Source organism: Cynocephalus volans, chromosome 17 (genome assembly GCF_027409185.1).
Source record: "Cynocephalus volans isolate mCynVol1 chromosome 17, mCynVol1.pri, whole genome shotgun sequence".
In the NCBI taxonomy this organism is placed as follows: Eukaryota; Metazoa; Chordata; class Mammalia; order Dermoptera; family Cynocephalidae; genus Cynocephalus; species Cynocephalus volans.
Genome location: NC_084476.1, coordinates 41,371,324 through 41,397,389, shown reverse-complemented (window position 1 = coordinate 41,397,389; position 26,066 = coordinate 41,371,324). Strand labels below are relative to the sequence as shown.

The 26,066-nt window shown below is 51.0% G+C and overlaps 3 protein-coding genes across 5 annotated transcripts in view; 1 reads left to right on the top strand and 2 right to left on the bottom strand.

Annotated features, from left to right (window-relative positions):
• Positions 1-912: 912 nt before the first annotated feature.
• On the top strand, positions 913-7,098 carry CA9 (carbonic anhydrase 9). Its single transcript, XM_063082398.1, has 11 exons — positions 913-1,348; positions 2,342-2,371; positions 2,570-2,740; positions 2,884-3,026; positions 3,116-3,208; positions 4,541-4,607; positions 5,474-5,631; positions 5,836-5,980; positions 6,119-6,145; positions 6,611-6,692; positions 6,889-7,098. Exons 1-11 carry the CDS (start codon positions 928-930, stop codon positions 6,953-6,955), a joined length of 1,404 nt encoding a protein of 467 aa, XP_062938468.1. The 5' UTR covers positions 913-927; the 3' UTR covers positions 6,956-7,098.
• A 953-nt stretch (positions 7,099-8,051) lies between these two features.
• TPM2 (tropomyosin 2) lies at positions 8,052-15,738 on the bottom strand. Of its 2 annotated transcripts, none has more exons than XM_063081614.1 (9): positions 15,453-15,738; positions 14,884-15,009; positions 11,861-11,994; positions 11,646-11,763; positions 11,483-11,553; positions 10,939-11,014; positions 10,697-10,759; positions 10,455-10,524; positions 8,052-8,201 (listed from the first exon to the last, which is right to left on the bottom strand). In XM_063081614.1, the coding sequence occupies exons 1-9, from the start codon at positions 15,564-15,566 to the stop codon at positions 8,119-8,121; spliced, it is 855 nt and encodes a 284-aa protein (XP_062937684.1). In that variant the 5' UTR covers positions 15,567-15,738; the 3' UTR covers positions 8,052-8,118. The 2 variants fall into 2 exon arrangements, with proteins under 2 accessions (XP_062937684.1, XP_062937683.1); XM_063081613.1 differs by lacking the exon at positions 8,052-8,201 and adding an exon at positions 9,006-9,330 and having other exon boundaries at positions 15,453-15,732.
• Positions 15,739-21,144: 5,406 nt separating this feature from the next.
• TLN1 (talin 1) overlaps positions 21,145-26,066 on the bottom strand; it is a 34,105-nt gene continuing 29,183 nt past the window's right edge. Inside the window, exons 49-57 of one of the 2 annotated variants that reach the window (XM_063081504.1) lie at positions 24,006-24,191; positions 23,778-23,885; positions 23,181-23,286; positions 22,862-22,986; positions 22,627-22,752; positions 22,431-22,493; positions 22,136-22,318; positions 21,856-21,984; positions 21,145-21,727 (exon numbers count right to left, since the gene is read on the bottom strand). In XM_063081504.1, the coding sequence (XP_062937574.1) occupies positions 21,602-21,727; positions 21,856-21,984; positions 22,136-22,318; positions 22,431-22,493; positions 22,627-22,752; positions 22,862-22,986; positions 23,181-23,286; positions 23,778-23,885; positions 24,006-24,191 (1,152 nt within the window). In that variant the 3' untranslated portion in view covers positions 21,145-21,601. Of the gene's footprint in view, positions 21,728-21,855; positions 21,985-22,135; positions 22,319-22,430; positions 22,494-22,626; positions 22,753-22,861; positions 22,987-23,180; positions 23,287-23,777; positions 23,886-24,005; positions 24,192-24,326; positions 24,473-26,066 lie in introns of those variants that run through there. The other variant, XR_010022095.1, reaches the window with a different exon arrangement.

Below are 26,066 nucleotides of genomic sequence, written 5' to 3'. Positions count from 1 at the left end.
GGAACTCCTCAGAGAAAGGACTACATCTTGTTCAACTCCATACTCCTAGTCCACAGCCTAGTGCCTGATATATGGTAGGTGCTAAATAAATATTTGTTGAATGCAAGGGTGAATGGCATTTCAGGCACTGAGAACTAGATTAACAAAGGTGGCAAAAAGGTTTAGAGAAAAAATAGTTTCATTTCTCTGGAGTATGAGGGAGAGTAGTAGGAGATAAGATGGAAAGATCTCTTGAGTAAGGATTTGAAGGGACTTAGAAATCAAATAGAAGGACAAGATGGGTGTACTTTGGTAGGTGGTCAGGAGCCAGTGAAAGTTTTTGAGCAGGGAAGTAATATGATGAAAAATAAATTTAGTTAAAACCATCAGAGTCCCTCTCATACATATACTCAGATTTCCATTCATACTCAAATTTGCCTCCCACATACCCATCTATCTACTCACCCTCAGGTTTCCCCAGCAGCTTACCCTACCCCTTTACCTGCTCTCTGGCCGGGCCAGGGATGTATACAAAGGATGCTTTCCCCCTCAGCCAGAGGACGTAGGCCCTAGCTCCCGTCTTTCCCCTTCCCTGCCTAGAGCTGGGAAGCAGGCCAGGTTTAGATGAGGCTGGCTGGCAAGCAGCTGGGTGGAGCCAGGGAGATGCTGTATGGTGCCAGGTGGAGCCTTGGGTTCCAAGCTGAGCCCGTGACCTCGATAACCTTCTGCATACATCAGCCCCCCACTCCACACCCATCCAGGCTTTGGTATCGGGGAGGGGGCACAGAGCCAGACAGACCTGTGGGACTTTGGCTCCATCTCTACAGAAGGGCACTCTGTGAGTCAGCCAGCTCCCCTCCAGGCTTGCTCCTCCCCCACCTGGCTCCTGTTTCCAATGCACGTACAGCCCGTACACACTGTGTCTTGGGACACCCCACAGTCAGCCTCATGGCTCCCCTGTGCCCCAGCCCCTGGCTCCCTCTGTTAATCCCAGCCCCTGCCCCAGGCCCCACTGTGCAGCTGCTGCTGTTGCTGTTGCTTTTGGTGCCTGCCCATCCCCAGAGCCTGTCCCAGATGCAAGAGGATCCCCACATAGGAGGAGATTCATCTGGGGATGATGATCCACTGAGCAAGGAGGATTTGCCCAGTGAAGAAGATCCACCTGGAGAGAAGGATCTACCTGGAGAGGATTATCCACCTGGAGAGGAAGAACTACCTGGAGGGGAGGATCCACCTGGAAAGAAGGATCCATCTGAAGTTAAGATTGAACCAGGAGAAAAGGACTCTCTGAAGTTAGAAGATCTACCTACTGTGGAGGCTCCCAGAAATACTCAAGGCCCCCAGAATAATGCCCACAGAGACAAAAAAGGTAAGTGGTCATCAGCCCTCCGAATCTAGGCTACAGGTGGTTTGCGCCTCCCCTCTCCATACCCCAGCCCAGGCAGGGATTATTCAGGGAAGAAGAGGAGCCCATACTCTGACTGTAGCCCTTTCTAGGGGCTCTCATACCACTAGACCACCCTCCTTTTTCAGAGCTAGAAGGGGATGGATGGAGAGAGAGATAAAAGGGGCACAGATGGAGAGAAGTGAGCTGGAAAAGATGAGAAAGAAGAAAGGGGGAGGCTGGAGAAGAGAAAGAGATGAGGAATGTGCACAGAGAAAAAATAGGTGGAGAGGGAGAGAAAGAAGAGTGTGAAGGGAAGAGAAGAGGAAAGATTGCGGGGGAGAGGATGGGTACCAGAAGAAGAGCAGAAGGGCTCGTAGAGATAACCTCATCTCGTGCTTGTCAGTTAGCTCAGTTGGTTAGAGCGTGGTGCTGATAACACCAAGGTCCAGGGTTTGATCCCTATACCAGCCAGTAGCCAAAAAAACAACAAAAACCAATATCATCATCTCATCTTCAGTCTACATTGAGGAAATCGAGACTTAGCAAGAAGAAAACAGCAGGTAGAGAAACCTGGTTATCCCGACTCCCAAGCCAGGAACTTCGGGAAAGGAGTTGGAAACCAGAAAGGGCAGAGGGATGACTGGGAGGGAGGGATGAGTAAGGGAGAAAGGAAAGCTGGTCTACTGATCTAACCCTACCCCCCACTCACTTTACACACCCTACGACAGTGGTTGCCAACTGGCATATCCTGGGCCAGTAGCGCTGCTGTTCCGCCCACCCAGCTGCGGTGTTATGTTTGGTTGCAGTCCACTGTGCTTTACGCCTGCCCTGCTTCAGGCATTTCTCTTACCTGCTGTGCCCTGTAAAGCATCCGAGTTTGTCAACCCCTGTTGGTGAGGGGGATCCACCTTGTCCCGGCCCCTGGGAAGGGACTGGGCTCTAAGATCGGCCTGTTCATTTTTTTCCTTTATGCAGGGGATGACCACAGTCATTGGAGCTATGGAGGTGAGACACCCACCCCCTGCACAGACCCGCACGTCTGCGGGTCCCGGACACCGCCCGCTGCCTATTCCCGCCCACATCTCTGATTTCTATTTCCCGTTCTGATGCCTCCTGACTCCACCCCCTCACCTTTTCTACCCGGGATCCCTGAAAGTTCCTGACCAAGTCATGAGACTTCCTCACCATACTCTCCCACCCCAGGCGACCCGCCCTGGCCCCAGGTGTCCCCAGCCTGTGCGGGCCGCTTTCAGTCCCCGGTTGATATCCGCCGCGAGCTCGCCGCATTTTGCCCAGCCCTGCGACCCCTGCAACTCCTGGGTTTTGAGCTCCCACCACTCCCAGAACTGCGCTTGCACAACAATGGCCACACTGGTGAGGGGGACTCCGGGTAGAGCCTCAGGTAAGGGGCGGGGCGGGGCCGATGGAAAGGGGGCGGTCTGGGAGGTGCCTCGGGGTTAGGCTGCCCTCCCCTACCCGGCGAGGCAGGTGCAGCTCACCCGCCTCTCCTCCCGCAGTGCAGCTGACTCTGCCTCCCGGGCTAGAGATGGCTCTGGGTCCCGGGCGGGAGTACCGGGCCCTGCAGTTGCATCTGCACTGGGGGGCTGCGGGCCGCCCAGGCTCGGAGCACACTGTTGACGGCCACCGTTTCCCTGCCGAGGTGAGCACGGAGTTGTCCAAGGAGGGACGAAGGGGCGGGGCGGGGCGGGGCCGGAGAACTGGACACTCTTACCCCCGTGTCCTCTCCAGATCCACGTGGTTCACCTCAGTACCGCATTTGCCAAAGTTGAGGAGGCCTTGAGGCGCCCAGGAGGCCTGGCCGTGCTGGCCGCCTTTCTGCAGGTACCAGACATGGGCACCCCCCACTCTCTGCTTCCTCACACCCTGGGCTCAGTGTATCTTGTCCTGAGATCCATCCCAGCACACTCACCCGGGCCCCTGGCTGTCATCCTTCACTCATTAGTTCCTTAGCTCAAATCCCACTATGAACCTGTCGCTGGGCCCCCAAAAGGATTCAGAAGCTGCGAGTCCTTGCCTCCAAGGAGCCCACAGCCAGTGGGGCAGGCTGACAGGATAGACATAGGAAGGACACAGAGTAAAAGAGATGGTCACAGAGAAGGTGAAACTTGAAGCCTTCACTACAGGGGAAGAGAAGGAAATGTTCCATGCAGAGGGAACAGAATGTGCAAAGGCTCACAATGTGGCCCATTCAGAAACGGCAGATGCAGTACACTGGACATCAGGATGACTCATCATTTCCCCTTTGTGAAATGCAGTATTTGGTGACCTCTTTGGACCTGTAATGGTCAAGGATACATACACAATGATTAGAGGAGGCCAGCAAAGTGAAGGGAATGGTGAGATACCTGATAGGCTCACCCACTGATTCCTTAATACCAACCTCTCAGGACAGAGTTCAGAGAAGTGCCTCAGAAATAGCATGTCAGGGCCGGCCCCATAGCGCACTTGGGAGAATGGCCAGTGCACTCACTGGCTGAGTGTGGTGAGGGCGACACCACACCAAGGGTTGCGATCCCCTTACCGGTCACAAAAAGACAAAAAAAAAAAAAAAAAAGAAAAGAAAAGAAATAGCATGTCAGGACCTTACTCCAAAAGTCAAACACATGATTTATTAAGGTGAATGCAGAACTAACAAGAATACGAAGGTGTTTTATGGTTTTCTGGAGGGAGACCATGGAGTGTGTGTGGAGGTAGTGATGAGAAAGACTGTAAAAGTCAGTGGGACCCAGGTCATTCAGGGCCTAGTGTCCTAGTAAAGTGGCCCCTCTTCCTCCTCTGCCTCCAGTTTGCCATTGAAATCCAGTCCACCAAGCTTGTTAGTTTGCAAAGCAAGATTAAATAGACTTTGAGTAGGGCCGAGCCCGTGGCGCACTCGGGAGAGTGGGGCGCTGGGAGCGCCGTGACGCTCCCGCCGCGGGTTCGGATCCTATATAGGACTGGCCAGTGCACTCACTGGCTGAGTGCCAGTCACGAAAAAGACAAAAAAAAAAAAAAAAAAAATAGACTTTGAGTAATAATAGAAAAAAAATTTTGTTCTCCAGCATTCTCAGAGCTGAGGAATGGGGGAGGACTATGGGACCCCACCTCATCTTCAAGCCCCCAGTCATGGGCCTAGATACATGTATTAGTCTGTCTCGCACTGTTATCTTCCAGGAGGGTCCAGAAGAAAACAGCGCCTATGAGCAGTTGCTGTCACATTTGGAAGAAATCCGTGAGGAAGGTCAGTTTGTTGGTCTGGCCACTACCTTCTATACTCCAGTTCATGAAGAATTGCCCTTCGGACCCTCAGGTCTGAGGATGGAGATAGGTTCCCTCCCTTGTGGGAGGGGATTGAGGTGTGAACTGGCTCTGATCTTGATAATAACTGTGAACCTGACGGGGGTAAACAGCACAGGCCAACTACTGCTCACAGGCTTTTTGGTTAAAAACCAAGCAAAAAACAAAATTAGACAAAAAAAAAAAAAAAAAAGATAAAAAATTGGTGTTTGGAACTTTCAGGGGGGTTGAGTCTGGAGAGCTAAATTTTTTCTGAGAACTATTTCTCTTTCATGAGCACCAAATATTTTAAATTTGTAAATAATTTTGTTGGAAATCTTTCTCTTTTCAGTGACTCCTCACTGGAAAGTCATTTTAAATCTTGCTGTCCTGGACTTTTAGATTTTTGCTGCACTAGCAAGAACTGTGCCTTTGTAGTTTTTGTGTCTGTTTTTTATAGTAATAAATATCTATATTTATTTCCAAGTGATTCAGCTCATTTTTCCTTTTTAATTCACTCTGGGCTCTGTGGCCCAGCACATTATGACAGCCTGCAAAGCAAGAGTGAAGACTCAGGGGAGGACCTGAGTAGCATTTCTCTCTCTCTGTAAGGTCTCTCACAGTTGCACCAAAGCCCTTGACTTTCTTTTGAGTTATGTCTTGTACTGAGTTCTGGGAAGGGACCACAGTTAGTGAAGAAGTGGTTCCAGGGAGTTGAGTTAACTTGGCTTCTGGGAGATGAAACTGTATGCCTATACCCTGAAGACTCACAGGGTGGGGAGGGGTGGGGCGGCAATCTAGGTGAGACCCCAACACACATCCTCTCCACAGGCTCAGAGACTTGGGTCCCAGGATTGGACATATCTGCTCTGCTACCCTCTGACCTCAGCCGCTACTTCCAATATGAGGGGTCGCTGACCACACCACCCTGTGCCCAGGGGGTCATCTGGACCGTGTTCAACCAGACAGTGAGGCTGAGTGCTAAGCAGGTGAGGCTGCGGCATGGTGTTGACATAGGGTGAGGGGAAAGTGGATGTAGGATGAGACAAGAGAGAATCAAAGAGATCAAGGCACTGTGATAGGGATGTGGGGAGAGGAGGGTGGAGCTCAGAGGTGCTGGCTGAGTAGGCCTGGGACCCTTTTGTTTCCTCTTACTCCACGAGCCCACCCGCACTGTTTACTGACCTTACTAGCTCCACATCCTCTATGGCTCTCTGTGGGGATCCGGTGGCTCTCGGCTGCAGCTGAACTTCCGAGCGACACAGCCTTTGAATGGGCGGATGATTGAGGCCTCATTCCCTGCTGGAGTGGACGACAGCCCTAGGACCGTTGAGTCAGGTGCAGCTTTATCTGTGTCCCATATTGCTATGACCCCCCAGCCACAGGTCCCTCATCTTCCCATGTGTCTTCCTTTGTGTCAGTCTCTGTAACTGGTGGTCACAGTCCCCAGCTCTAATGTCTCCTTTTTCTTTTCAGTCCACCTGAATTCCTGCCTTGCTGCTGGTGAGTCTGTGCACCTCCTCTTGCTCCTGATGCTTGGGGCACACTTGGCACTGTTCATTCCCAGGGGCTAATCAGGACCACCTCTGCTCCCTCTCCTTTTCTGCAGAAAAGACTCCCAACCCCAGTATGATACAGAGTCAGATAGACTCCGATCGATCAGGAGGATTCCTTCCCCTCCTCGCCCCTACTGTCCCCAGGGCTTAGTTGACCAGAATGAAGCTCCAGAAATCTCCTGCATCTCCCTCCAAGAAACCTTTTACTCAGCTTTTGGGGAGGGAAAATGGTGCTTAGCTTACCCCTTCTTATGTATCCACCCCAACTCTTGGCTGGCTTCTTCTGAAGATTGAGGCACTGGGGGCTGCCTGAGAACTCAGGGCAGGGGTGGGGAGACACTAAAGCAAGCTTTGAGGGAGGCTGTGGACCCCTCTTCACTCCCTGAGGAGTCCTCTCCTCTCTCTCTCCCAGGTGACATCCTGGCCCTGGTGTTCGGCCTCCTCTTTGCTGTCACCAGCATCGCCTTTCTTGTACAGATGAGAAGGCAGCACAGGTATTATACTGACTCTCTCCCTCAGGCATAACCTCCCTCCCCGTCCACCCCACGTTGAGCCCGGAACACCAAGTTTCACTCAAATGAACTCATTCTGGGCCAGTTTTTTTTTTTTTTTTTTTTTGGCAGCTGGCCAGTACTGGGGTCCAAACACTTGACTGGGCCAGTTTTCTGATTAGGCTTCCCTGTTGTGCAGACACAGAAGTGGGACCAAAAGGGGTGCTGGCTACTGCCCAGCAGAGGTTGCCGAGACTGGAGCCTAGAGGCCTGGAACTTGGAGAATGTGCAGAGAAACCAGCTACAGGAATCTGAGGGGGAGCTGGAAACTTTGTTCTGTCCTGCCCATTATACCACTTCCTTTTTAACTGCCAAAGAATTTTTTTAAAATAAAATATTTTTAATAAAATATGTGGAAGTCACCTTTGTTCCCCAAACCAGAAGAGCAATGTATTAATTTCCTATTGCTGCTGTAACAAATTACCACAAACTTAGTGGTAATGAAAATTTATTCCCTTATAGTTCTGGAGGTCAGAAATCCAAAATGAATCTCATGGGCTCAGGTCTAGGTGTTGGTAGGGCTGGTTCCTTCTGGACCCTCTGAGGGTAGAATGCTTCCTTGCCTTTTTCAGATTCTCAAAGCCACCTGCATTCCTTGGCTTGTGACCCCTTCTTTGCATCAGTCTAAGTTCTTGCTTCCATTATCATATCTCCAACTACTGCCTTTGACCTTCTTGCCACCCTCTTATAAGGACCCTTGTGGTTACATTGGGCCTACCCAGATAACATCCTCATCTCAAAATCTTAGCTTAAACACTAAGTCCCCTTCTCATGTAAGATAACATCTCACAGGATTAGAATGTGGACTTTGGGCAAGGGACATTATTCTGCCTACCACTGATATTATCAGGAAGGGGACAAAAATGACTGATACTGTTGGAATGGCCTGTGTGTGTGTATAGCAGCATATGGGCGGGGGGGGGGGGTAGGGCAGGCTGCAGCCTCTAGGTTCAAAATCCCATTGAAGCTTTTGGCTTTCATACTGCTCAAGGAACCTCTGTGCTGTTTCTTGTACTTTTGTCTTCAGAATGCACTGTCTGGCCCTCTTGCCTGTTGGAGTAGGGCAGAGCTGCGGGTGGCAGCTGCTCCACCTTGCGGGGAGCAGAGGGCCAGGGTATTCCCCTAGACCTGTCTGCTTCACACAGCCTGTTCACACCCCTCCTCAATAAGCCCAGCACCCCCACCCCACAGCTCTCACTGAAAAGGAGTTCCTGTTGCAGAGCAAGGACCCAGACCCTGCTCATCCAGGGCTCCTTCCACCTCCATTGCAAACACCCAGGAAAGGCTTAAAAGGCCCTGTGATACTGGTAACATCAGTTTTATTGGGTTGAGGCAGCAACTACAGCCTGGCTGGGGGCAGAGCTGGCCATCACAGGTTGTTGAGTTCCAGAAGGGTCTGGTCCAGGGTCTGGTGAATCTCCACATTTTCCTCCTTGGCACTGGCCAAGGTCTCTGTGAGGGGAAGCAGCAGGTGAGGAACGGGAAGCAGCAGGTGAGGAACGGGAAGGAAGGCAGGAGGGGGGAGACACGACGAGGTATGGACAGAGGAAGGTGACATATAGACATGGAATGGGTTAGGAGACACAGGAAGACATAAACATTCAGGGACCTAGGGGCACCATGGCAGGGGCAAATGGATGGACTGACTAGGACAAGGGGAACAACACAGACATGGAAACCTCACTCAAGGCCTCGGGTCATAGAGGTGGGATGGGGAGGCCTGAGTCATAAACTATTTACCCTCCTTCTTTAGAAGGTTTAAGAAAACTGTAAACAGAAGGAAAGACAAAGGCTGAGCCAGGAAAGGGGGGGCCAGACAGACAGACTTGAGGCAGAAAACAGACCTTCAGCTGCAGTGAAAGCCCCATTTTGCTGATCTCCAGTGTTTTTCCAAACTTCATTCCAGACCTTTCACAAGCTTCTTGCCCTCCCCTGCACCTCGCCACCCCACTTCCCTTCCAGTCATTCTGTTAGGTCCTGGAACCCCAGCTCAGCACTCCAAGGTCAGTGGCGGGTGCCAGTGCGGGTCATGGCGCTAGATAGGGTCACCCATGCCCACATGCAGCAGTGACAGTCAGAGTGGCAGACTGAGAGTGCCATGCAGAAGGGTTTCAGTGTTTGTGGGTGGGCTCAGTGAGGGGGATGGGGTGTCACAAGATTGGGGTTGTCAGTAAGAGCCAGGGTCTCAGGAGTGAACCAGTGCTCATGATGAACATGCTCTCTGGGGGAATGTGGGGCAGGAAAACAGCACGGAGACCAAATTCAGAGTTTATTAAGCAGCAGAGAGGTGGAGGCCAGCAGGTGGAGAGGGGTGTAGATAGAAGGGTGAAGCCAGAGGCAGAGTGGGCAGCGGGTAGGATGGTGGCTCTCCCTAGGCTGCTGCCAGCATGGCTGTGTGATGTTGTCAATGTTTGCTCCTCTGGCCTGTCCCTCTCCCCACTGAGAGAATGGAAAGGAGAGGAAAGACGGGGGCTGAGGCCGCCACACTGGTGTGGGGCTCAGAGGGAGGTGATGTCGTTGAGTGCGTTGTCTAGCTCCTCGCTGATGGCCTTGTACTTCATCTTCTGTGCATAGACTTCATCTGAGGAGTCCAGGGGAGGAGGACCAGGTGGGAGTGTGGGGAGAGGGAATGGAGGGAAAGAGGAAAGGAAGGAGAGAGGGTAACGGAAAGAGAAAAAGAATCACAGAGGTGAAAAAAGTGACAGAGAAAGGACAGAGAACAGGCCGGACAGCTGGCAGGCTCCTTCCTTCTCCCCTCTCTACTTCTGTCTCTTTTTCACCCATCTCTGTACTCCAAGTTGGTTCGTCTCCCAGGAGCTCCTGCCTCTGGATTGGGGACACAGTGCTTTGGACAAGCAGGAGTGCTTGCTCAAGGGGGAGAAGGGGGGTGCTTGATCAAGAAAGGTCTAGGGCCGAGCCCGTGGCGCACTCGGGAGAGTGCAGCGCTGGGAGCGCAGCGACGCTCCCGCCACGGGTTCGGATCCTATATAGGAATGGCCGGTGCACTCACTGGCTGAGCACCGGTCACAAAAAAAAAAAAAAAAAAAAAAAAGGTCTAAAGTCCTAAAGTTGGAGATAAAATTGGTGCTTGCCTGAGAAGGCTGGAAGCAAGAGATGTGGGAATTATGAAAGTTCAAAGGTTATCATAGAATAAAAAGGAAAGGCAAATTTAGGCACAATATTGTTGATAACAGAAATAGCCGTGGACTAGCAAATATCAGGATGTTTGGATCTAGTTTAAAATAGTATTTTCCATTAATGTCATGTAAACCTAGATGTTAAACCAATAGCTCTCTATTTAATAAAGAAGTCTCTGTGATATAACTCTGTTGTATTGCACTTGGAGACAGAATAAGCTAGATCAGTGCTACTCAAGGTGTGGTCCGAGGACCAGCAGCATCGGCATTAAGCCCAAAGTCAGCAATCACTCTGAGGTAAGGCCCAGGAATCTGTGTTTTTAAAACTCTCCAGGGGATTCTCATGTGTGCTCAAGTTTGAGAAGCACTGGCATTGATGCGTCATAGCCAGCAACAACTACTTGAATTGTAGGCATAGCCCACCCCAGTTTGTGGAGCCCTAGGTGGTCCAACCCCGGTTTATCGGTGGCAAGTGTAATGGGATAAGAAGATAAGGGGCAGACTGCTAGTCAAAGGGGTGTGGACCTACTTAAAAACATTTGGGGGTATGAGGGAGTATCCCTTTTACCTTCCAGGTCGTCGATGGTTTTCTCCAACTTTGCCACAGACCTTTCGGCAAACTCTGCTCGGGTCTCAGCCTGCGAGCAAAGGCAGAATGGGGCAAATGGCAAATAATTAGGCCCTCCCAGAGGCTGTCGCCTAAATCGAACTTCTCTCCCATCCCTATCCCCAAATTCCCTGCCACAGGCAGTCTCTGGTGGGGATTAGGGTGGTGTGAGGGGAGACTGGGAACTGGAAGAGGGCTCTCACCTCTTTCAGCTTCTCCTCCAGCAGTTTGATCTCCTCTTCGTATTTATCCTCCTTGGTGGAATACTTTTAGGGACATACACACGCCATCAGTACATGGCCTTCACGAATCCTTCTTTCTTTACTAAGCCCCACAGGCTCCTCATGATCTTGCCTCTGATGAGCACCCGCCCCCTCCCTGCCTGAGCCTGTCACCTCCCTCCCCTGCAGGACCCCATCCTCACTGTCCCTCTACCCCCCTCTACCTTGTCCGCTTGGGCCTCCAGGGATTTCAAGTTGTTGGTAACAATTTTCAGCTCCTCCTCTAGGTCCCCACATTTACTGTAGGGGTTGTGTGGCAGGGTGGGGTGTGAGGGTACAGTGAGGTGTGACAGTGGAGAAGGCACAGGGGGGAGGGGCGGAGGAGAGAAGAGAAGAGCAAAGTGGTGAGAGTGACAGCAGGTGGAGTTTGGCAGCAGCAGGCCCTTCCCGACCTCCAGCAGGGGAGAGAGAGCAGCCCAAGATGCTGAGATGGAGGGGAGAGTGAGCTGAGGGAAGGCGCCATTGCCCAGAAAGGTCTCGAGAGGTCACTACCTCTTCCTCTGAGGCCATCAGGGACTTGAGGGCCTGGTCCATAGTTCGGAGTTCCTCCTCCAACTGCCTGGCTCGGCTGGAGGCAGCAGGCAGGGGTCAGAGGACAGGACATGTCCTTGTGGCCCCAAACCTGGGAAAGTGCCTCCCCGCTGCACAGAGTGTCCCATAGCCACCGGCTCACATCGAGTCTCACTTGCCACCCTGGGGCATCTTTACCTCTCGGCCACTTCAGCTCTCTCTTCTGAGCGCTCCAGCTCTCCTTCCAGGATCACCAGCTTCCTGGCCACCTTGGGGGAAGTGGGAGCAAAAAGTAGATCAGCGGTGAACGACCTGGGGTGTCTGGGGCTTGGGAGGAAAGGAAGTGGGGCAGGGCTGTCACCTCCTCATATTTTCGGTCTGAATCCTCAGCGATGTGCTTCGCCTCCTTCAGCTGCATCTCCTGCAGCTCCATCTTTTCCTCATCCTTCATGGCCCGGTTTTCGATGACCTTCATTCCTCTGAGAGGCAGGGAGAGGGGTGAGTGTGAGGTCAGAACCTGCAGAGACAGGCTCCCCTCACCACTCCCTGACCCTCTACCCCAGGGCCCCTGCCCACCTCTCACTCTCATCAGCTGCCTTCTCGGCCTCCTCCAGCTTTTGCAGGGCTGTAGCCAGGCGTTCCTGTGCCCGGTCCAGCTCCTCCTCTACCAGCTGGATGCGGCGGTTCAGGGAGGCAACATCTGCCTCAGCCTGTGGTCAGAAGTCAGAGGTCAAAAAGGCTTTGTCTGACTTGGATGAGGATCAGAGACGCTCCAGAGGATGGTAAGATTCTTCTCACAAAGAACTACGCTTTCTGGCTTCCAGACTTTCAACCCATTTCTCCCTCAACCATCATCAGCCTAAACTCTGTGCTCCAGCCAAAAACATGCATTCCTTGACAAGCTCCACTCCCCTGATACAGGACCTCTTCTGGCACTGTGCATGGTTCTCCTGATGGCTATCTGCATGTAGGTCCCTCTGTCCCCTGTGAGAGCATCCCAAGTGCTGGGACGAGGTCTTGGGCAGCCTTGATTCCTACAGCAGAGCCTGGCCCAGGTAAGGGGGTGGGGAAGAATCAGGCCAACGTACTTCACTGCTGCTAAGAATAGCCAATCACAGAATCAAGCTCAGTGATGTTACTGGCTGCCAGGCAGACTCCCAGCAAAGGACCCAAGGGGCAAGCCAGGCCTATAGGGGCCATCCATGGTTGTAGCAAGGGGCTCCCTGCCAAGGCCAGGAGACAGTTGAGGGTAGTACTGGGGCAGTGTGAGGGATGGATACTCAGCTCCTGGCCTTGCAATACGGAGGGAAAACAATGGACATTTTGGAAAAGGTCCATTAAAACAAGACAGGCTCCTGAAAAGAATGAGAGAAGCAGTGCACTTTCATGTTTAAGAGCATCGGCTCTGAATCAGGCTGTTGTCTTTGAGTCATGGCTCAGCCACTCAACACTTGTGTGACCTTGGGCAACTTATTTAGCCTCTCTAAGCCTCAGTTTCCTCCTTCATAAATTATAGTTAACAATAACAGTTCCTGTTCTGAAATAATGCAGTGCTACTCAGTTAATCAACAGGACCATAGGGAAGGCTCATAAAACTAAACAGATTCCCTATCTCCATGCTAGATCCACTGAGCTGAGATCTCCAAGGCAGGGACTTGGGAATCTTCCTTTTTTTTTTTTTAAACTCCTAAGTGATTCTGATGACAACCCAAGTTTGGGAAATAGTACAATAATATGCAGAAAGCACCGCGCACATTGCCTGCACAGAGCCCACACTCCATAATGTTAGATTTTCCCTGTCTCTCCATCAAAGACAAGGACACAGAGACCCTGAGATGTAAGACTGGAAAAGAGAAAGGAGCAGTGTAGGGGAAAGAGTGAGTGGAGGCAGAGGAGCTAGGTGACAGACAGCACTGGGGGCAGAGGGTGTAGAAAGCAGGTCGTGAGTGGCACTGCAGGGCAGAAGAAGTACAGCACCATATATAGAAAGTGGATTATAGCTTGTCCTCCAGGTGCCTTTAGCACCTGGAGCTTGGCCACCTAGAGTGACAAGAGCCCATCACGGGCACAGGGCCAGATGACTCAGTGTGGAAGGATTGTGGGGACAGCAGTGGGGGTTGGGAAGAATAACTCTGGGGGACTTTTGGGGACTACCCTAGAGAGAGATGAGACTCTGTAAAAGGAAAACTCTCTTCATGGTGGTGGGGTGACAAATGACTCTGGAAAGTCAGGGAAGTCCCAGGGTCCTCATCAGGGGACTGATATTTGCCATTTCCTGCTCCTCAAGCTCTTCCTAGTTATGGATGCTGCTCTCTAACCATGGGACAGGCACTTCTGTCCCATTGGACAAGTGGGAAGCAAGAGAGAAGGGAGCAACTAAAGCACTGTGTAGGTTAAGTGCTGTGTTCAACGTCACGTGATAAGTTGGGGCAGTGATTCCTATCTACCCGGCACTGCTGTCCTGCTTCCCCAGCTCTGTCCCTGTTCCCCCCTCCTCCCCTCCAGTCCCACCCAGCTCCTTGGGTTTCCAGTCCTGACTCCAGCTGCACTGGGCCCTGGTTATTTATAGAGTGTCAGATGCCCAGGGTTGTCTTTGCTAGCAGCTGCAGGTCACTTCCCTCCCAAGTGCCAGGGCTGGTGGAGAACCAAAACTGCAGGCTGGAGGTCAGAGAAGCCTAGCCCTGGGGGGTTGGAGAACATGGAGAATGGTCAACACAAACAGTTAATGTCATTTTTGATGTTCAGAGCATGCTTTGTGTGAATCCCCCTATACACCCCAACTACAGGCTCATCTTAAAACAATCCTAGATAGAAGGCAGATGGGGAAACTAAGGCAGAGAATGGTGAAAGTACCATGTCCAAAGACCATTCTCCTACCTTAAGGTGGGGGTTGGGAATGGCAGGAAGTGAAGCAGTCTGGTTGGGTGTGGGGTTGTGGGGTGGGCAGAGAGATCTCAGGGTAAGCAGAAACTTCCAAGGTGGCTGCTTTGGCACTTGTGGCCCTGTCCCTCTGCCCTGTGGCCTGGCATGGTCTTGAGGCTGACAGCTTAATGAGGGTAAATGAGGAGCCATTAGAACCTGAGCTGGAGCCCCAGTGCACAGCAGGGCACACAGAAGCCAGGGATCAAGGCCAGGGAATTTCTAGTGGCCCACAGGGGTGCAATTCAAGTCAGGGCCTCATCTTTAGATCCCTCTCCCTCCTCCTGCCCACTAACACCTCACACCCCCACCCCCACCACCCCAATGTAGTTGCAGTCTCCTCTCCATTTTCAGCAGGAAGATTCACTGAGGTAGGTAGTAAATTCTTATACTACCCACCCCCACAATGACTCACTGCTTGATCACTGTACATTCTAAGAGCTGGAACCAAATGAAATTACAAGGCTAAGTCCTGCGGGGGAAGAGGTACGTGGTTTTGATTTATCCACTGCCTTGGATTATTTATGTCAACTTGCCCTAAACTGGCCTGCGGTTACTGAGAAGAAACCATTTCTGTCCTGGTGCTGGGGATATCAGGGTCCCCTTCTTCCCTCATCCCTGTGCCCTGGGTCCCTCCCCCATTCACTAACTCCTCGTACTGTCCCCCTAAATCCACTCACGTCGGTGGCCTTCTTCTCGGCCTGCTCCAGTTTCTCTTGGGCATCCTTCACTGATTCAGAATACTTTTCCACCTCATCCTCTGTCCCCTTCAGCTTCTTCTGGAGGGCCTGCTGCTCCTCCTCCAGCTGGGAGAGAGGAGACTCGGTCAGCCAGGACTGGGTAGGGGCCCAGGCCCAGGCCCAGAAAGGAGGCAGGGGTGTGCATAGGGGAGTACTAAGAGATATTTGGAGACCGTTGGGGAGAAAGAGGGGTAACAGAGGAGGGACAGTCCAGTCAGGGTTGTTGGGGGAATCCTGTGTGCGTAGAGAGGAAGTTTCAAGCCCCAAGGAGCAGGACCCATCATTGCTCTGCAAGGGCACGAACACTAGGGAACATCTCACCCACCAGGCTGTGGTGGGTGATCTGAAGTGTGGCTCTGGCTAGGGCCCGAAGGGTGCTGTGAAGGACCATCCCTATGCTGGGTGGTTGAGAGCACTGGAGAGCAGGCCCAAGGCTGGGGGACCCAGGGCAGGAGCGCATCCCACCCTTGGTGGGGGAGGGGAGGATGCACAGGACCCAGGGCCCCCACCTGCTTGCAGCGGTCCTCCGCTTGCTTCTTGTCGGCTTCAGCCTGCTCGGCACGGTCGATGGCATTCTCCTTGTCCAGCTTCAGCATCTGCATCTTCTTCTTGATGGCGTCCATGGCTGCGGTGGGGGGCGGGCCTGCCGGCGGGCGGTAAGGACAGGCGAACTGGGCTGGCTTCGCGGCCTGGGCGTACGGGTGGCGGGTGAGGAGGACCGAGCGGGACTGGGATGTCCCAGACGCGCGGGCGCCTAAAAGGCAGGGAGGGACCGGGCGGAGCCGAGGACCAGGACCCTCCTCCACCTCGGCCCAAACCTTGTAGGGGCAGAAGCACTGCCCGGCCGGGGGCGCGGCCGCCCCCCGCGCCCACCCCCTCTGGTCCGCTCCCCTTGGGGTCCCGCCCCCCTCTCCCCACCCCCGTCCATCCAGCCGTCGGAAGGGAAAGCAGCAGACAATCGGCTGGAGAAACCCTGGCGCTGCGGAGGGGAGGGGACCCTCGGGCTGGGGGCTCCGCGCTGAGTGACAGCCGGGCTCAGTGGCAGCTGCGGCTGGGGCCCCTGGGGCTATTTCGGGGCGTGAGCTCACGCCAGCTGCCCGGGCGCAGGGACCGGCTTGCCCCCCTCCCCCCCAGCTGCAGCAGCCGCTGCCCTTAATTTAGAAGTTTCCTGTAAATACCCCCGGATTAAATGTCTCTTGGGAGGCGGAGCTCCTCTGCGGTTCCAGTGCCTCAGTTTACCCTGAGTCCCAGACTAGGTCTGCGTTACCGACGTGGTGGGGGCGGCGGAGTCTCACCGGGGGCGTGGGGAAACTGAGGCAGGAGGGGAGCCCAGAGCCCGGGTCGCAGGCGGAGCGCGGCCCGGCTTGCTTGCCCCGACGGAGGGCGGGCCTGACCTCTCTTCCCCTCGCTTCTCCTCCCAGCCCCAGCCCCCGAAGCCACGGCCTCTCCTCTGCCCGCTCTCGGCGGCGGGCGACCCAGCGCCTTGCCCGCCTGCCCCGCCCCCACGTGCCCCGCATATTTTCCACGCGGCTACTGCCCGGCTGGACGTGGCGCGCTCCCCGCCCCCACTACCACCCGGGACCGGTCCCTCTCCGCCCCTCCCCGGCCCCTCCGCGCTGCGACAGCCCGGCCGCTCCCCCAAGCCCGCTCTCGCCTCTCCCGCTTTCCCCCGCACCCCCTCCCCTCCCTCCCCTCCCCCCAGCGGACTCTCCTCCCTCCCCCAGTGGGCCAGCTTTACGCCGAATTTCTTTTCTGCCCTTTTTTGGGATGTTTTCCCGTGGGGAGGCGGGGCCGGGCTGGGGCTGGCAGGCAGGGGCGACGGGAAGAGTTACTGAGCTGCCGGGCGGCGGGAACGCGGGTCGAGGTGCCCCCTCCGACCCAGGCCGCAAGAGACAGCTCCCGGGGCCGGGGCCTCGGGTCGGGAAGTCTGAGCGCCGGGAGCCAAGCGGCTTGTGCTTACTTTTCCTTGGGGTGGGGTGGGGGGACAGGAAGTGGAGAGCCGCCCCGGAGGAGGAGGGGAGGAGAAACGAGGCGGAGGAAGCCGGAGAGCGGTTCGCTTCGCTCCCCAGGCGCAGATGGGCCGGGTGGTGGCCTGGATTTTGCTGGTGGGCTGGGTACCGTGGGAACCATGGGCCGCGGGGAGGAGGCGCAGAAATGCATTCAGATCTGCTTAGCTGCCTACTTACTAGACATGGAACAAACCTGACCTGACCTCGCGGTGCTCACTACAATCCATCTCCCCGTGTTCCCCAAACTCCGTGAAAAGACACCTCATCCACCCAGTAGCCTACGCTAGATACCTGAGGATATCCCCTGTGCTTCACTTCTCACATCCACTTAATCCTGGAGATGCTACTTCCTACAAATTAGGTTCCTTCTGGAAATCGACCTTGGGCTTGCCTTGGACAGCTCCTTATGCTACCTCCAACCTATGTCAGGTTACCTCTGTTGTCTTATTCTTAGTTCCCCAACTCATTCATTCATTCAACTGGCCTTAGACATTGCTGCCAAAGATCTTTATAAAGTTGATGCGAATAGGATCTAAAATCCTCCATAACCCCTCCTTATTCCCTCCCCCTTTGAGGATTAAAAATCCACATTTCTTAATATGGTATACAAGGTCTTTGTTTGGGCCCCTGCCTACCTCTCTAGCCTCATTTCCTTTCATTTCCAGCCTGACTCCCAATACTCAGACTTTCACTTCAGGCTGTATTCATTCTTACTGAGCTATGTGCAGGAGCTGCAAACAGCCATACTTTTCTTAAAGCTTCGACATTTTATGCATTCTGTTCCCTTTCCCTAAAATGCCCTTCCCTGGGCTGATTCCTGGTGGCCTTTAAGACTCAGAGCAAGTGTCAGCTTTTCTGGGAAGTCTTCCCTGGCCACTACCCCTCCCACCCTCTCCACCTAACAAGCTCCTGTTGTTCTCATCTTAGTCCCATGTTATAACTGTTCTCCTACCTGTTTGTCTTCTCCTCTGGTCTGTGAGTCCTCTAGAATAAGGGACTATTGTTTTCAATTCTGAATCACCAATGCCTAGTACAGCACCAGGCATAGAGTTGGCACTCAATAAACATTTTTCAGATGAAAAATATACCAGGTTCCAGGTACACAAATATACTATATGGTGTGGATCTGGAGGAACTCATGGTTTAGTGCAGCAGTTCTCAAACTTTTTGGTCTCAGAATCCCTTACACTCTTAAAAATTGTTGAAGACACCAATCGGTCTTTTTTGAAGTGGATTATATCTATCAATACTTGCCATATTAAAATGGAAACTGAGAAAAATTTTAAGTATTTATTAATTCATTAAAATAAGAAAAATAACCCTACATGTATGTACCATCAATTATATTTCAATTAAAAATAAATAAAAATAACAAAAATAAACCCATTGCACATTAACCATGTTAATATAAATAATGTTTTAAATAAAAATAACTATATTCACCCTTCCCAAATTAGTTGAGAGTATGGCAATGATTTTACATTTTTTGCAAATCTTTTTAAAATCTAGCTTAATAGGGGGCAGCTGGAGTCTCAAACTCTGCTTCTGCATTCCATCTGTTGCTATATGTTGGTTTGTTTTGAAGTACTGTACGTGAAGAAAAGCCTCACTCAGGTATATTGGAAGAGAGAGATGTATTTTCATAACCTTTTCTGATAATTGTGGATATTCTTCTTTGATTCTACACCCAAACTTGACAAATGGTAATTTCTTTTCTTTTTTAAAAATTTTTGTTGACAAATGGTAATTTCTCAAGGATTAGTTGCAACGTGGAGCCTGAAAACATATTAATGACCTTTTTGTACCCTGCTACGTTAAAATCCATTAGGCTGTATTACACCTTGATGAGATCTTTTACTCATGTGTAATTTTGCAACATCATGCATTAGTCATTTGAAAAATATTGCTTCAGTGAGCTATGCAGACCTTCCAAATATTGATGCACTCACTATACATTATCAAAAAAATCACATTCCTTAATATCATAATTGGTTTCAACGGAAAAGTCGTTAAGTTTTAAATTTTGGAAAAGCTGTGAAGCTCATGGTGGCAGATAAAAGTTTTCCAAAATTCAAATTTTCACTTGAAAGCTTGAGTTATATCATTGTCAACAAATACTATCAGCTTCTTCCCTGAAGTGACAGACTCACTTTGTTTCTTTTCGAGACAGTCTGCCACATACTCAAGTCTGATAACCATGGTTTGTCTGTTAGTCATACATTCAAGTAAATGTGGTGTTCCATGAAAAAAGCAACTAATTCAGCTTGCAACTCAAAGAATGGTCTAGTGGTTTCCTCAAGGAAATCACCATACTTTGGTGTGCAGCAGAAATGCTTTATGCATACTTCCCAGTTCATCAGACAGAATATTGAAAGGACTTTTTACTCAAGGATTAAGTTTTAATACAATTAATGAGTTTTTACTTACTTCATCAAGGACATTCTTAAGTGAAGACAGCATTTGTTTCTTAAATTGCTAATGAATGAATGGTGGTGAATAATACAGTGACTATTTTGGGGAGACTGCCTTGATTTGTGCTAAGACAGTTTTACACCAATATTTTTGCAAATGTTGACGCTTTGAAAAAGGAAAATAATGTCTTGGTATTATTATAAAAATAATTTTGACCTACGGGCACGTCTTGGGGATCCCTAGGGCTCTGAGACATTTGAAGAACGGCTGTTTTAATGGGTGTTAGAGCCTCTCCTTAGAAGGCTCCCTAGGCATCACTAGAGATATGTGATTGGTCACAGTTCCCGAGGACAAGTCAGGGAAGTGGAAGCAGCTGTCCTGGGCTCGCGGCTGGAGGAATTCAAACAGAGCCTGGACTACCACTTGTCAGAGAGGTTGTAGAAGGGATTTTATCTCTGAGGTCCTCAACTCACAATGCTGACATTGAATCTGGGGTTAGGGGGCCACAGCAGTATGTACTGGAGTTGCCAGTCCTCTGCGTCAGAGAAGTGATAATACATCTTGATTTTCCAGTGCTTAGCACGGGCATGACTTAGTAAATATTGAGTGAATAAATCACAGGCGACAGGAGCGATGGTAGGAAGTTGGCACCATCCCATAAGGGCTGCCCTGGGGAGGACAAAGTACTGCCATCTACTTTTTTTTTTTTTTTTTTTCAAGAGATGACCAGTAAGGGGATCTTAACCCTTGACTTGGTGTTGTCAGCACCATCCTCTCCCAAGTGAGCTAATAGGCCGTCCCTATATAGGGATCCGAATCCGTGGCCTTGGTGTTATCAGCACCACTCTCCCATGTGAGCCATGGGCCGGCCTCTCCACCTGCTTTAAACTTACTCTAATGGGGTGGGACTAGAAGGTGTTAGGTGCCCGGAGTAGTAGCAGGTGGGCAGTGTTTGCTTTCTGTTTAAGGGAGAAGTATTGAGGAATAACGTACTAGGCAGCACCATTGACTAAAGAATCATGCATGAAAATAATGGCCAAATTAACAGGACTGACAGAGAGTCCACCCAGTGTGGGCAGAGGAGGGTGAGTGTGGAAGGAAGTGGAAGCACAGAGCATACACCTCCCTGACGGCTTCCCTCCACGGAACCTCCAGATTAGCCGGGCAGCAGGTGCCTGGCCACCAGGGGAACTCTGCCCTCTAACTATAAAGTCTCACCCCTGGTCAAGCTTTTTCATTTCCTTTCCTTCTAATGCCGTTCTAGGCAGGAGAACCCAATCAATAATCGTACCTACCCAAAGCAGCCTCAGGTTGGATATTTTGCTTGCTAACTCCTTCAGCTTATTCTGTGACCACAGTTCTCTTGCTTGGACACTTATATATAGGCTTATTATTTTTAGCAAAGCTGCTTTTAAAAACTTGAATTTGGCCAGGGACTGGATTTGTTCATATACTCTGAGTAGTTATGAAGAACAGAGTGTCCCGGTAGCCACGAAAAGCAGTGGCAGCTGCTGTCCCAGCAAAAGAAGAATGATACTTGATGAGGCTTAGACGCTGGCCACTGAGGTGGGGTACAAAGAAGAGGACTTCTCAGGCGCAGCTTCCCTACTGGGATGATTTTTGGGATCTGGTGCAAGGAGAAGGAAGGAACCTCAGAGGGTAGATTGCTAGTCTCCACCACTCCCATTCCAAGCCAGATCAGCCTGGGTGACAACTCAATCCCACTCCCCCCCACTGCCCTGGGAGGAATCTCCCATCTCCTCATGAAGCCAGGCAGAGGTTGTAGGCAGAATCACCTTTATTGGAGCATGACTTGTTTGGGGCTTACAACCCTGCAGCCCCCATAGATAGCTGGGGTAGGAGATAGATAGTATCAAAAAAGGATGAATTAGAGCTGATGTGGCTGTGGGGATTGGCTGGAAGCTGCTGGCAGGGTGGAGAGGGCTGGGGCCCTGGCAGGTTCAGACTGAGGTACAGCAGCGTTAATAATAATACTCTTGGAGCGTTAATACTCTGGGGAGGGGCAGGCACTTAGGGGGCCTTATGGCATGAAGGCACTTGGAGTTGGGGAGGGGAGGGAGAATGTGCAGTGGGACTGGGAGGGGCCAGGCCTAGGGTTTGGCAGGCACTTGGGGAGTGCTGGGGTTGGGGTAGGTTGGGCCCTGACAGCCCAGAAGGCTTTGGTAGTGGCAGGCACAGTCTCTGGGCTGGGTCTGTGTTAAATAGAAGCGGCTTCCCTAGTGCTCATCTCGAAGCTCTGAAGGCAGGAATTTGTACTGCTGCTGCCGGATCTGGGCCAGCTTCTTCCGTGCCTCTTCTAGCTCTCGTTCCTTCCGAAGCATCTCTTCCTGTGCTGCAATGATCTGAGGGATAGAGATCAGGGAATCAGTTCAGCAAGTATGCGCATTTGGAGTGTAGGGTTGGGACCAGCACAGGCAAAGTGACTGTCCTCCTGACAGTGTCCTTCAAAGTATTTGGGGCAAAAGCTCACCTGCGCAATGCCCCCGACCATCTTCTCCTTCACCACCACTGTCTCATTCTCCTGGTCTTCAAAGGCTGCAGCCTTCTGTGCTGCTTTCACCAGGTTATCTGAGGCTCGTTTCACTGCGTTGCCAGCAGCCTGGGCACAGAGAAAGCAGCATGAGTTGAGAACTCAGGTAGGGTCCCAGTTAAGAGGCTCCCTCACAGAAATACACATCTTAGTTTGTGGTGGGGAGACAATTTAAAGCAGTACAGCCGAAGGGACAATGTGATGCGTCAGTGTTCCTCACCTGAAGTCGTTTCATTGCCTCAGAGTCCTGGTCAGCCTTGACCTTGCAGGCCACAAGGAGCTGTGCTGTGGAGGCAGCTACCTGCTTGGCTGATGAGATGAGCTTCTCCTGGCTGGCATGGCCTTGCACAGCTGCATTGGCTGCCTCACACAGATTGTTGGTGGCTGCGGCCACCATCCGGGCCTAAAGTGGGGAGAGTTAGATTAAAGTATACCTCTTGCCCTGGTCCATTCCCTCTCCAGCCTTCTCAAGGCCCCCCAAACTCAGTGAGACCTAGTGGGTGTTGTACACTCACAGCAGAAATGAGGCCCTGGGACCACTGCCCATCATCCAGTGCATTGGCTGGAATGGCACCCACCTGTGGAGGAAGGAGAGCCTGCTTAGACCTGTTCTCCCCTTACTCAAAGCCTCTACTTCAAAGTCTATGGATATAGGTGTGAACAACGAAGCTGCTGCCCTGCCCCTATTCCTCCGGGTATTTAAGTACTTACCTTCCCTTGGGCTACCAGTTCCCTCTGGGCAGCTGATGCAGCCTTTACCAGTGCACTGGTGGCGGCTGCAATGGACTTGGCAGCTTCCAGTATCTGCTCCTCAAAGTTCAAGGACTCATCTGCTTCCTGCAATGAAGAGACAAAGGTTGCAAAGAGAGATGCAATCAGAGAGGGGGCTGAAGGTGGGGACATTCTGCCATTTTGAGGGTGAGGGGAGGGAGCAAGCAGGACTGACCTTGGGTTTGGCCCGGGGCTTTAGCTGCTCTAGCTTTTTGGCTGCAGCCTCAATGGCAGCCGCAGCTCCCAGGAGCTCATTCTCAGCAATGACTGTGGGGTCCTCTGGGTCCACCCATTCTGTTCCTGGTGCGATGAAGAGGGATGAAGAGGGATGAAGAGGGATGAAAGAGGCTAAGGCAGAGCAGGGATAGTGTCACCAGGCCCTAGCATCTGTGGGGACTATGTGCAGAGGTTAGCTCAGAGCCACCAAACCAAGAAGCAGAGGTTGCGCCATGACAAAGGTTTCCTTTCCCTCTCTGTCCCTGGTCGTCCCTCACCCTTCATGGCCTCAGCAGCCTGGATGAGCTCAGTGACTGAACCAGCCACACGCTTTGAATGTCCCGTCAGTTGCTGCTTCAGTTCTGGGCTTGGCTTCTGCAGGATCTGGGGAGAGAGGGCAGGGAATGAAGGGCATCAGATCTTAGGTTTTACCCTGATCTACATAACAGGGCAGACCATGCCCCAAGCCCCATCCTTAGAGCACTCCACACCACGGCTCTCAAACACCCTGCTGCCTATCCAATTGCACTGCACACACGGCGAAGACAATGGGGCTGTAGCACTCACCGGCTGATAAGGAGCAAGGAGAATGATGAAAGGAGAAGAGGTGATGAAGGCAGAGAAGGAGAGGTCAGGTGGGAAGAGAGAAGAGAAAAAGAGGAGAAGGAACAGGTGAGTGGAAGAACCAAAGATAGTAAGAATGATGGGGCCCCAGAGAAAGGGAGACTTGGAAACAAGAACAGATTTAGAAAACAGATGGTGGAGTAGGGAGAAAGATTTGAGCAAAAACTGAGAGAACTGGGTCTGAGGCTTCTGGGAAAAGGACTATGGATTCAGGAAGGCTGGTATGAGGACCAAACAATTCCTTTCCTTACCAGTAGCACATGGTCCAGCAGTTCTAGGTAGCCATTGGCACATTCCCGGCCATAGTGCAGGGCTCGGAGGCGCACATCAGGGGCCACTTCTGGGTGGTAAGCTGCTTCCTGTCCCCCAGAGCAATAGGTTAGCTTTAGGATCCCCAAGAGCTCTAGGTCTCTCAAATCCCTGCAGTTTCTCCCTCATCATGTTCTGCCCCAAAGCTGCCTCACTACCAGCATTCCTACCTTGCAAGCCCGAAGCATATCTGCGATGGCACGACGGCTCAGATTGGCTGTAGCAATGACATCTTCCTGGCGACAGGAATTGCCAGCGGCAACAGCCTTGGCTGTTGCCATGGTGATACCCTTGGTCATTCGGATGAAATCTTCTGGGGTAGAGGTCTTGGCAGGTGGCTCTGGGGAACAGAAAACCTGTTGGGGCAGAAGAAGAAAGATTTTTACAGTGACTGAGACTGTACTTGCATAATTTGGTTCATTTATCCATGTGTTCATTCCACAAGCATTCCCTGAGTACTTATTGTAGGTCAAGCCCATGCAGATGCTCACACATCACAGCCAATATAATAGAAGGCAGTTGGTCATCTTTTTTTTTCCTTTTGGTGGCTGGCTGGTATGGGAATCCGAATCCTTGACCTTGGTGATATCAGCATCTTGCTCTCCCAAGTGAGCCAGCCCCCTGGTCATCTTTCTGACTGAAGGAATAGGGGAGAGTTTGTTTGCAATTAAAGAAGTAGCTTTTGGCTGAGTTTTCATTCCTAAACTAGAGAGAAGCTTTGAAGGAGTGAGTGGCAGAGGTGGGGCAAGAAGGAGGTGGGTCTTAAGAGATATAGATAACAGGAGGGCATCTTAGGTTAATGGTAGGGCATGAATAACCAAGTCATCAAATAGGAAAGAATCAAGGAATATTATAGAATATAGGAATGTGGAGAAAAGGTTGTTGGGGCCTTGGACATCAGACTGAGGAACTTGGAATTTTACATAATATGTAAAAGTCATAAAAACATTTTGGTGTACGTGTTCAATCAACAAATATTCATTAAAGACCAGCTAGGTGGTAGATTGTAGCGAGGTACAGGGATGTAATGGAATGAGGTAGACAGGCCCTTGTTCTCATGGAGCTGATGTTCTAGTTTTGGATAGAGACAATAAAGAGGTAAACAAGCAGAAAATCTAAAGACTGATTTTGACTGTGAGGGAAATAAACAGAATGCTGTGATGAGAAATAAAAATGAGGTCCTATTTCAGATAGGTGGTCAGGGAAGGCCTCTCTGGGAAGGTGACACTTAAGCTGAAGCCTGAAAGACTGAAAGAAGCCAGATGTTCAAAATGCTGGAGAAAAGCAAGTGGAAGGACCTGTAGCAGGCGAGAGCTTGGCATGTTCTCAGAACTGACAGAGTCCAGTGGGATGGGGGCACAGAAAGCAGAAGAATGAGATGAGACTGGAGAAGTAGACAGGGGCCATCAATAACAGGTTTTGAGAAATGAAGTGACATAATTTAATTTATATATATATATATATATATATATTTATTTACTTACTTACTTTACTTACTTACTTACTTACTTTTACTTACTTTTACTTACTTACTTACTTACTTTTACTTACTTACTTTTACTTACTTACTTACTTACTTACTTTTACTTACTTTTACTTACTTACTTACTTTTACTTACTTACTTACTTTTACTTACTTACTTTTACTTACTTATTTTACTTAATTACTGTTACTTACTTACTTACTTTTACTTACTTACTTTACTTACTTACTTACTTACTGGCAGCTGGCCAGTACGGGGATACTGGTGTTATCACCTAACCGGCCAGCCCTAATTTATACTTTTAAAAGTTAATTCTGGCTACTGTGTAGAAAGAATGCGTTGGAGGGCAAGTACTGGAGCATGGGGATCAGATACAGACTATCACATAAACCCAGGTAAGGGCTGATGATGGTTGAGTGCGGTGGTGGTGATGGGAGAGATGGGGAAAAAAGAAAATGAGATCTATCTGGAGGGAGAACTAACAAGACTCGCAGATGGGCTTAGATTTGGGGAATGAGGGAAAGAGAGATGCTTAAGCAATTAAAACTGAATTTCCGGCTTTAGGAACTGAGTTACTAAAAGGTGCCATTTTACTCAGATGGGGAAGATTAGGCAAAGACCAGGTTTGGGAGCCAGGCAGTTAAGAGTTCCAATTTGAACACCTTCAAGTAGAGGAGAAAATGGAACATCAGAAAGATGAATTTAGAATCAGAAAGATGAGTAGGAGAGAGGAGAGTGGTAGAAACT